The sequence below is a fragment of the Homalodisca vitripennis genome, chromosome 7 (assembly GCF_021130785.1).
Source record: "Homalodisca vitripennis isolate AUS2020 chromosome 7, UT_GWSS_2.1, whole genome shotgun sequence".
NCBI classification, from domain to species: Eukaryota; Metazoa; Arthropoda; class Insecta; order Hemiptera; family Cicadellidae; genus Homalodisca; species Homalodisca vitripennis.
The window spans coordinates 97,775,797-97,787,383 of NC_060213.1; the positions used below are offsets into that span (position 1 = coordinate 97,775,797).

The 11,587-nt window shown below is 35.0% G+C and overlaps 1 protein-coding gene across 3 annotated transcripts in view; it reads left to right on the plus strand.

Annotated features, from left to right (window-relative positions):
- LOC124366087 (rho guanine nucleotide exchange factor 10) overlaps positions 1–11,002 on the plus strand; it is a 56,621-nt gene extending 45,619 nt beyond the window's left edge. For all 3 annotated transcript variants that reach the window (XM_046822318.1, XM_046822320.1, XM_046822319.1), the window contains exons 6-15: positions 762–854; positions 1,566–1,790; positions 2,470–2,631; positions 3,112–3,285; positions 3,798–3,975; positions 4,646–4,997; positions 6,338–6,617; positions 7,587–7,724; positions 8,184–8,518; positions 9,572–11,002. In XM_046822318.1, the coding sequence (XP_046678274.1) occupies positions 762–854; positions 1,566–1,790; positions 2,470–2,631; positions 3,112–3,285; positions 3,798–3,975; positions 4,646–4,997; positions 6,338–6,617; positions 7,587–7,724; positions 8,184–8,518; positions 9,572–9,767 (2,133 nt within the window). In that variant the 3' untranslated portion in view covers positions 9,768–11,002. The remainder of the gene's footprint in view (positions 1–761; positions 855–1,565; positions 1,791–2,469; positions 2,632–3,111; positions 3,286–3,797; positions 3,976–4,645; positions 4,998–6,337; positions 6,618–7,586; positions 7,725–8,183; positions 8,519–9,571) is intronic.
- Positions 11,003–11,587: the final 585 nt, after the last annotated feature.

Here is an 11,587-nt window from a genome sequence, read left to right on the forward strand (position 1 = left end):
TCCAGACAATGGCCTGTTAATTGAACCTTTGTACTCCCCACATGAAAACATTCACTGTCAACTCTTAACAACAATAACAATACACTCTTCATGCTCGCTCTCCGAGACACTTTAGGAATTATTAATGGTCCACGTTGTCGTTGTGAATAATAAAACATTAGCCAACAAGAGCAGAATACCCGTTGTGGCATTGTGTGTTTTGATATACATTTTTCAATGCCTGCCAAGGAAATGCATTAATTAAACTAAACTTATGACGAATTCAGCTATTTCTTCAACTAATTTTTAGTATACATGATTCAATTACTTTTACAATTTCAGAAAAATAACAATTTTAATTCAGTAGTCTTAATTCTTACTATAAAGGTTAATATCTTTTTTTAAATCGTAATCCTAGTTAGATAATAACGTGAACTTGCTGGTTGTTTTTACACTCCTTTAGTATGAATATAATTTTTCAGTGGAAGCGAAGAAGAAGTGAATGCTATGTTGTTGGTATAGTGTAGTTCTTTATCTTGATCACTTCATTATATTTTGTATTTTTGTATTCCATAAATCTTGCATTTTATAAACAATCATTGAAAATCATTATTGATTTGAGCATACGAAAGTCATTCATTAGAGGATCTAAGACCTATTTTATTTGATGAATGTAGAAGCGTCATAAAAAATTGTAAGTAGTGTTAACAGCTAAGCCTTCGTATGTCTTACGTATATGAAGGAGACATATTTGTTGACACGGATCCTTTTCCTTGTTCCAGGCTCGCCAAGTATCCTCTCACGACCGGCTGTCTTTCTTCGGCCTCATGGTCAAACCTGTCCAGAGGTTTCCTCAATTTATACTCTTCCTCCAGGTAAAGATAATTCCATGTATCAAAACATTTTTAAAAATAATTTTGGGTGCAACAGAGTTAGTGTTGGAAGAATATATCATATAGTGTAAACATAAAGGCATTTGTGTATATGAAACTAAACTGTTTTTGTTCTTCCAATTATAAAACTAACTTTATTCAATAAGGTTTCATTATAAAGTAATGAAATGTGGTTTAGGATTATTTTATAAAAATTATGATGGAAAATAATTTCTGATATTCAACCCTTATCCAAGAACTAGGGGAATTTACAAGACCCAGCCAACTTTCTGGAATTATGGGTACATATGAGTGACAGTCAGAGTCTGGCATGATTAACATAAAAATATTATGTGAATTGTACAGCTTTTCCATAAAATTTTGACCAAACACTGATTTTTTTATTGGTGGCAAACAATGCTGCATCATTACCAGGAAATTGATTACATTATTTTCTCTTTTTAAAAACTTTCTTACTAATATACGTGTTCAAGCCATTTTGGATGGCATGTAAAATATGGTTACATTAAGGTTATGTTTATGTCGATTTGAGAATTACTAAGGTTTCTAATATATTTATTTAAAGAATAATTACGATCAGATTAGGTTTTCAGTGAGTACCTTACCATTTCTTATTTGTATTTAAATTTAATAGAGTTAATGAAAGAGAGTAGTCTTGCTTGTAACCACTGCTAACGTGTGTGTGCGTGTCAGGACCTGCTACACCACACAGGGCACGGCCACCCTGATCGCATGTCCCTGCAGTTGGCACTCACACAGCTCGAGAGTCTGGCCGAGCTGCTCAACGAGCGTAAGCGTGAGGCCGAACAGAGCCAGGCGTTCCGTGAGATGTTACGAGCTATCTCGGGAAAGCTGAGTGCCAAGAATATTGGTGACAACAACCGATGTTTGCTGCGTCAAGACGATGTTACTCAGATGGTCAGTATTATACAAATGAGCTAACAAACAGGTTACCAGTTTTTAGTTCAAAGTTGGCCTATTTATAGTCATAATATCCCTTTTTTTATGTATGATTGTAGATGATTTTTCTATCAAAACATTGAACGTGGGGAGGGGAGAAGGGAAATGTTTTAATGAGGCTTGAAAGGATTAAGGTAAATGTAAGGGTGGATTGATCATTTGAATTGAATACATGTAAATATTCCTCTCATTGTATAAAAAAAGGATTAACGTTAAATCATCTACTATAATAATAATAACACTGTCTTAATTGCATTGTTGTAGCGAAATTTAAAAATTAGTAAAATATTTCCTTTTGGATGGTGTGCCTCAAATTCAATTAATTATGGTGTCTTTATATATCTTGGATTTTTATTTTTGCAATTTAGAAGTACTGCAGTGGCTATCAGCTTTATTAAGACCAAATTACATTTTTAAGCTTAGAGCTCTTTCAAGCTATTGTAATATTAAAAATATAACTTTGTATTGTACTGATTCAAGTTATCAGTTTTTGAAAGTTTTTCATCTGATTTCAAGCTTTTCTGCAATTGCAATATACTTACAAAAGTTGATGACAGTCGGGATTATTCATTAATGAAGGAGGTGTAGCACTCGTACTGTGTTACATCTGATTTCTCACAAGTGTTGTTGTTGCAAGGAGGTGAACCAGTGTGGACTGATCAGCCAGTACAAGAGCCGGAGATTGCTGCTCCTCAACGACTTGTTGGTCTGTGTGTCTGTCAGCAGCAAGCAGGAGAATGTCAACTCTGGCCCTCAACGACTCAACCTCAAGTGGAGCTGTCCCATATCTGATGTTCAGGTACTGTCACAGATAGCTTGTTATATAGATTGAGTCAGAAAACAGTGCATACAAACTAAGACAATAGCTTCTGCATGTGCCAAGTCTAGCATTGGGACATTAGAGCTCTAGCTTTCAAATTATCAAAGTTCAATGAACACAGTTTACCCAAATTGTTCAGCTTTGAATTCATAACTTATTTGTTTATCAGTAGAAATTAACAATTGAAGTTTTGTTTGTTTTTGTTGTTGTCTAACAACATGCATTTTTTACTAATGTATTTTTTTGTATGTACAGGCCGGTCTATGTATATAAAAGAGATGTTTTAGTTTGAATATAATATAATGGGATACAAAACAGTTAAATTTGAACATGTATATTATACATAAAATTACAAAACTTATTGCAACTTATTGCAGCTTATTGCGTTAGTGAGTGCCAGTGAAAAGGGTTGACTCATAATTAATGCAATTTAACCCTGATTTGTTTGCTCTGTTCCAGGTGGTAGAGACCAATACCTCCCCCACTCTGAGCAGGCTGCTGCCACCGAATGGTTCCCTATCCTCCAACGGTGTGACGGAGAACCTGTGCTCAGAAATGAGCCGTCTGATGCAGGATTACCAAGTGGTCAGCAGGATAGCAGAACTTGCGTCAAAACTACACGGCTCATATCCGGTTAGTGCAATCAACTTTTTTGTTGTCATGTAATAAATACAAATCCTAACATGCGCAAGTCCTTAGTGTAACTGCACACAATGTGTTCAAATGGAATTCCTCCATTGTTTTTGGAAGAAAAAGCACCATCGATACTTCAAAATCTTGCAATACGTTTGTAATAATACTTGTAGTTGTGTTAAATCCAGGTTGCATGTCTAATATCAATTAACTGTTTGGACCATGAGACAAATGAAAAAAATGATAAATTCACAAATGTTTTAGCTTGATTGAGAAGAAATCTTAGGAATACTGTCATTTTTCTGGATGATTAGCCAGTCGACCCACATATTATGAATTCTGTAGAACATTTAGCAACTCTGTAAAAAGGATTTTATGAAGAGTTGTAACAAAATGATGCTTCACTCTCTCTATCTATTTCTATAATGTTCACAATCTATCCAGACCCAGAAACTGCCAAACATTCTTTGACGATATTCTTAGTCTCATAGTTGCCTCTCTGTGACCACCAGGAGCTGAGTGTGGATGTGACTAGAGGTCTGCTCAACTCCATCCAGTGTCAGATCCAACACAAGGATGACCAGATGGCTTGGGTGGATTCGTGTTGTCTACAGCTGTCACTCAGGAATAAGGATGACACTTACACCTTCCAGATGGACAGCCCAGAGGCCAGGAAGGAGTGGATCACAGGTAGGCTGGAAGGTTGCTTGCTGGGACCAATGTTGTTTCCAAATTAAGTTATAGGGTTCAGTGATGATTTTTAAATATATATTGTTCTTTTAGTGTATATTCATTACACTAATATAAAGATAACCCTGTAATGTGGAGTTAATAACATAACAGATATGACTAACAACCAATTTTTCTTTTAATTTATTACAATGGATCAACAATAAATCTCATATCAATAATAATGTCTCAAACAACACAAAATTCTATTACAAGTGATTTTGTGTGAATAAATATTAGCATGAGTGGTCAATTTTATTCTAAATGTGCTCTTGTTTCATTATTATAGACAATTAATGTTTATCCACATGCAATGCTCAGATGTATTTAGACTGGTTTAAATATTTGAGATTTAAAATTTTGTAACTAAAGTAAACATTAAATTACAAAAAATACTCTGGAAAATCTATGATTGAAACCGTAATGAACATGTTGATGGAGTGTAAAAATGAGCTTAATAGTGAATTGTTTCCTTCAATATAACGATGATTTGTACTTAAGACAAATCTTTTAATGGAATTGTCATGGTGTTTTTTTAGAGGTGAGTATTTTAAAGCCAATGTAAAAATTTGATAGTAATGAAAATATACTTGTTGACCAATTTATAACTATTGGTTGATCGCTGTTGCAGAGCTGAGGCTTGCGAGACTAGCCCTGGACCCGAGCAACAGCCCAGCGTGGGAAGTGCCCGACCAAGAGGCTCGGCCCTGCACCAAGATGCCACTGTTTGTGGCGGCTCACCCTGTGTACACTTCACAGCAGCAATCGGAGGTGGTGTGTGGTTGTTATTACACAGCGACCTGTGGGAAGTCCTATCTCTGGGTGTGCACGACAGACGGTACCAGCAGTCACATCAGTATTGCACACGCGGCGCAAACCGTCCTCAAGCCTCTCACGCAGTTCACCATGCCCGACATCCGGGTCACGGCGATGGAGTACATCCGTGGTGCAGAGGCCGTTTGGATCGGCACGCAGTGTCAGCAGTAAGTTGTTGCTTTCTAGTCATTACGTTTGTACAATCAATGATTGTGTGTCCTCTCTGCTGTAATGGTCACACCCTCTTCATTATTTGTTACAACTATATTTAACGCAAATTTTGTTGGAGAAAAATATAAATACAATCAAAGTTAGATTGTTGATACAATTGCATATATTTTAGAGCTAGTATCATTTAATAGCAGATTCCTCAAAATATTCAAAAAGCTGTTGATACAAAACAGTTGGTGTCATTTATCATTGCTTTTTTATTATATAGCTGTGTCCAATGAAATTGAACAACGTTTATTAACAAACTTCTAGATAACTGAGAGTTTATCTTAATGCACTGGTGCCAAAGATGATGAAAAGTTTTTGTATAGCTTGTATGCTAGTTAAAGTAATGCCTAATTAACTCTTGGGCATAGGGGGACATGTCCATATCAGAATTGTGGTAAGCGTGGCATATGGGAAGATCCATATTGTCTTATTTTAGTTTATTGTGTACATTATAATTCATGAAAATGTGTAGGAATTTGTAACTGTATGATTTATGACCGTTGGGAAGCAAATCAGACTGCGTGTCGCATGAAAAATCAATTAAAAAACAAGTGTTTTTCTTTTATTGACGACTCATCGTACAATGCGGCGGCGGGATGCAGATATAACCATATAGCTTGCCCACGTATGCGTGTATGTGTAAAACCATGAAAAGGAATAGAAAATAACTTTAACTTAGGCAAAATCAGAATTTAAAAAAAATATCCAAATACACATTAATTGAACCAAGGCCAAATTTTCTTCATGGCTTAAGGGTTAATACAGATTAGGTTGGAAAATAATAATAAATGTACTGTATTAATATTGACAAATAAGATTATTTTACTATTGAATCTTTTTGTCAGTTCCCTCCTCATTGTCTAAAGCCTTTATAAAAGAATGCTATTAGAAGTTTCACAGAAACTCTTCTTTATTATATAAAGAAGGAAAAGAAATTTCCAAATGTATCCTTTATAGCTTCAAATTGAAATTAAATTAAAATAAACCATGGTCCCTCAAGGCCAAAACACTTCTCTAATTAATTCATGTCTGACTGTAAACAATACTATCTATGTGTAGTTGCAGTGAGAATTTTTGTGTACTAAATGGTTGTTTGTGCCTGAATGTGTAATTTGCTGCCTTCTGACGAATGTACACACTCGTTTCTTGATCTATCTTACTCTTGAATGTTGGTATCAGTGAGATGAGTAAATTCTATTTCTCTAGGGCAACCTCCTGTGTGATAGCCACTGGGGAATTTAGGGACTTGCTAAGGGGAAGAAATTTAATGAGATCCTGTGTTTTGCAGACTGCTGGTGTACAGTGTGGCCGAGGTGGAACACCCAGAGCAGACTCACAGTTTGGCACTGTCCGGCAACGTGGTGTCCATCAGGCAACACTGTGACAGTGTATTCGTCTCCATGACGACCGGCAGCCTGCTGGTGTTCCGCAGACAACAGCTGAGCGAGCCCGAGGAGATCGTGCTGGGCAGTGAGCCTGTCAGCTGTTTGCTCCCTATCAACCTCAGTTTGTACGCAGCCTGCGGCAAGACTGTCACCGTGCTACGAGCCATCACAGGCGAGATACAGGTACTGGCTCGTTTTAGTTATAGTAGTGGAAGAAACAAGTAATGTTTTATTAGAATAATCATTATGCACGAGATAGTAGTAATGTCACAAGTAATAAGGTGTGGAAATAGCAATAGAGTTTGGTAATAATATAAGTACAATTTTATCTGTACACCACCGCCCTTAATAATATTTTAAGATATTTTATTCCGATAAAATAGCCTACAAAAATTGTTGGATATATTTTGCTTCTCCACACTAAACCTTACAAAGAAATATATTAAACAATCACACTGTAATAGTTATTAATGATGTTTTATATTTTGCAAAAGTATACTTTTCCTTATTGGATCTCGAGAGGCTAGAAAAATTTTATTTCTGTGTCTCAGTTTGCACGATATGTCAAAAACGAACAGACCTGTAGAGTTAAAATTTTGCATGAAGCTTTATTTCTATACGAGACACGCTGAGTTCAATGACGGGCCATGTCCAAAATTCCATGGGATTTGGCTGAGCTTTGGCGAGTATTTTTACCTCGGTCTTATAGTTAACTATGGTGGAAACGAGAAAATGGTAGAATAAATAAATGTTTAAACAAACTGAATACAAGCATATAAGATTTTGTGACACATTAAAACATGTAGCCTAACTATCCCAACACATACAACATCATTTTATTGTGACAGGGTGTAGACTTATTATTTAAACACTGATATGAAACCAAATTTAATGAAAAGAAGTATGAACGTATTGTGGGCCAAGATATTTTGAGAAAGATTTCATCTGTAGACCTTCTATACAAACCTATAGAAGAGTTTGAGTGACTTGGTGTGGGCTAACAAAAAATACGCGAATTGCGTTATTGTAAAAGCTTTAGTACCACACCGCAATAAGACACACTTGTAAAACTAGTTTTAAAATACAATATAATAGATCAAATTCAATTTTTATATGATGAGAGTAAATTTATTGATGAATGTAATGTTACAGAAAAGTTTCACTATCCAACATGAACATGTGGGTGGCAACGTGAACCTCATGGCAACGTCCGGAGTCGGCCTCTGGTTGTCTCTTACCCACTCTAGCACCATCTGTCTGTACCATACGGAGACCTTCAAACACCTGCAGGTACCAAACATCAATGCATTCTAGAGCAACATTTTGTAGTGACTTTCAACCGCACATTTAAAAACTTATGGCTTCTAAGACATTATAAATATTCTGTTCATCTAACTAAAGTAAGATAGATGTGTTTAACACACATATAAAGCATTGTGCGTATTATTTGTCAAGTTAAGGACACAAATTTGACTTTTATTAGGTTTAAGATTGCAACATAAGTTTAGTTTTGTATTGAAATTCGAACTAATTGATGTCTAGCTTTTGAGTTTTGTGGGAAATGTCACTCGTTGGTTAAATGGTTAAGAAGAGTAATTGATTTGTTCTAAGTTGGTAATTATGTGTAAGTTTAAATTATATGGTAAGATATGGTATGATTTCTGTGTACTAAAATTACTCAAACGGGTAATTTCCTGTTTATAGTGCATCTGTATGTTTCGGTTTGTTATCTATTATTCAACATTGCAGGACATTAACGTTGCGTCAAACGTGGTCCGCCTGACAGGCTCTCAGGCTCCAGTGGCCGTGACGGCTCTGATGGCTTGCAAGGGGCTGCTGTGGGTGGGAACGGACGCAGGTGTTAGTCTTACTGTGCCACTGCCCCGCCTGGAGGGGGTGCCCATCATCAGTGGGCGAGTGAGTGTGTCGTACCATGCTCATGTCGGACCCACCCGCCTGCTGCTCCCTCTGCAGGACCCCCCTACCATTCTCAAGCGCCCACCCAGCAAGGCACTGGCCTGTGACATCTATGGCCTCTACGGACAGCTCATGTATGTCAAGGACTACGATGATACTGATGAAAGGTAAGCTTTCTTAGTTTCTGCGATAATTCTTAAAACTGTGAAATCTTTATTCTAAGCTCAGACGCAGCAAGGCTAAGAAAATCCAGATCTAGATTAAATATATATATTTAAAAAATCCATATTCTTTTAAAGATAATCTACAGTTCGGTTTTGCCTCAATTATTACAATTAGATTTTTAAATAAAATTAATCTATGTTTCAGGTAGTCTCTATTTAACTTCTCAAACAACACAACTATTGTTATGCATGTTTTACCCCTTCAAAAACATTAGCTTTTAGGAAACACAGCTTTCAATTTCATTGTTCATTCAAATCAAATTTGATGTAATTTTAAAGTAGAACGCCATTAAGTATAAACAAGTTAAAAGGATATACTTGACTTAAAACCCATATTATGTATTAAATACTGTCATTGAGATGATACACTAGCAAAGCAGATTGTTATTACCTGTATTTATGATTCATACTTTCATAGAGGATACAATCTCATACACAAATTATAATTATATTCACTTCTCAGTCGCTAATATGGCTATATATGCTTGTTACATTTATGTATGAAATATGGTTTAACTATCAATATTAATGTATCTCATTCGCTATCGTTATGATGTAATGCACTACATGGTGTTACTGTTTAATTTGTTTTTAAATTTTATACTATGTATAATATTTTTAAGGTCTGCAATAAGGAAAAATGTGTATATAACAAATAAATTTGGGATTAATTTTCTGGAGTATATAGATTTGAAGCTGCTAAAACGTTGTGTACTATAAGCGTTGAATAACTTTCATTTGCTTCATTTAAAAATAATTTTGAAATTTGGTTTATTTTAGTATTAAAATTTGTATTATTAAAAGATACTGAGCAATACAACCATACATAAACTAATGTTCACGAGTACAGGTTATACTTTATAAAACCGCTGTGATAGAGTTTTAATATCTCACCAAGACTCGTAATATAAATAAATTTTGGTTATCATAAGGTAATGATATCAGTTTATATAATCGATTTTCCATTTTTCTTACGTTTTCGTGTGGTATGTGCAGATTGGACATGTCGCACTGGTCACTGTCAACCAGCTCAGAGGAGAGCTCAGCCCCCCGCCACCAGACCCCTGAGCCCCGCCGAGAACACACACTAGTTACTGTGACGGGGGGTCGGGGCTACGTGAACCTGCAGCAGCCTTGCTGTACGACCATTACCAACAACGCCCACATTCTGCTGTGGGAAATGAAGCTGTGATCTCGCGGTGGCAGCCCTGTCAGTGGCAGACTGTTGTACCGCAGCCCCCGACTGTCTGCCGAACGGTGGTTACCGTTGTGCTGCAACTCTTATCTCTATCTTCCTCATTCTGTCATCCTCTACATGTACTGGTAGCTTAATACTCAGTCTGTGAGTAGCTCTCCAAACTGGAAAATTCTTAGTTTTGTTTTTAGTTTGAACACTGAATTTAGTGTGATACTTTTTTCAGTTTTCACCTTGACTTATTCTGTAATAGCAATATTTTTTTTCAACAGATAAAAGTAACTACAAGTAACAAATTGTTATTGAAGAAAGTCATGACGATTGTGAAAAGTTGAGAACGAGCAAGCTGTGATTTTTATACCCTGTGTTCAATATGCACTGTTGCTGTTGTAATCGTTAGATAGAGATATATTCTTAGATACACTATATAAGCTAGTTTACAGTGTTATTACGGCCAAAGAGTCACACGTGTTAGGTTAGGTGTAACCTAGTTTGGAATGGCTGATTAATAACTTTTAATCTGTTCTTTACTGCAGCTATTAAGTTTATGTTCTTTCCAAACTTTGGCACACACACATTTTTGTCTATTTTCAATTATTTTATATTATGATTCAATTTGTTTGTGATTACTTTTCTTTGATTTAGACTAAAAATGAAAGATTGTAACCATTCACATAAATGTTTTAAATAGAACGTATCCACAGCCAAAATCCAGTATGTTTGTTCTAGCTTTGTGTGTAAAATTTAAAAAACGTGGTACATTGATATTTTTTCTATTCATTCTATTTATCTAGTATACAAATTTTTTTATTTGTTTCGTGTTTGTCTAACTGCTTGAATATCTTTTTTGTTAAGTTAGTAATAACGAACAGTTCATTTAAGTACAAAGCTCTTTATTTTATATTGTGTAGTACAAAAGCTTCCTTATTTAACATTAACTAATTTTTATGTATATTAATATACATTTTCACTAATTCTGATAATTTACGTTATTAGATTGTTTCTCTGCTCTTTTGTTTATTTTTTATTCTGAGAAGTATTTCCCTTGAAGTAAATACTGTATTTTTTCCATTCCTGAACATATTTTTCTATTGTCTTAGTGTCATGATAACAGAATATAACTTATTTGATTTGATAACTTGTCGAGAACATATCACAGATTTGTGTAACAAATGTTTGTGCACTGTTGGAGACTGATGACGTGCCTGTGTGGATAACGAATCCTTTCTTTTTACTAACAGTTATGAATCCATAATAAAAAGCCTTATGTTTTTCTTGAAAGTGTTTGAAACAAAATTGGAAAATAAACTATTGTTAACAGAGTGGGATGAAGTTTCAGATTCTGCAAGCAAAATACGACATTGAAATAAACACAGTGATTTTATTTTTATTTAAGAAATCATGTAGATTTGACTCAGCTAGTGTGTGAACTGCTGAAATTTTCTAATTGTACGGATTTTGAAATTTCTGTTCATTCACAGACAAGTGGCAATGTGGTCTTTTTACTTTTATTCAGTTATTTTATATTGTTTTGTACATTGTCCTTGTCATATCAAAAACAAACGTGTCCTGGAATAGTATACTGAAAAAATAAAATTTTAACAATGATAAAAATCAAATTAACCTCATAAAGTATATATATCAGTATATAGAATCAGTGTTGCCACCCTCCAGGTTAAGTAATATTATGACACTCCAGAATTACCTCACGTTGTTTAATATACATTCCTTATGAGCAAAACTACTATTTTTTACCTATTAATATAAAATGTAATTGTTTTTACCGATAGTTAAAAAAAAATTGCATTCAGTAAATG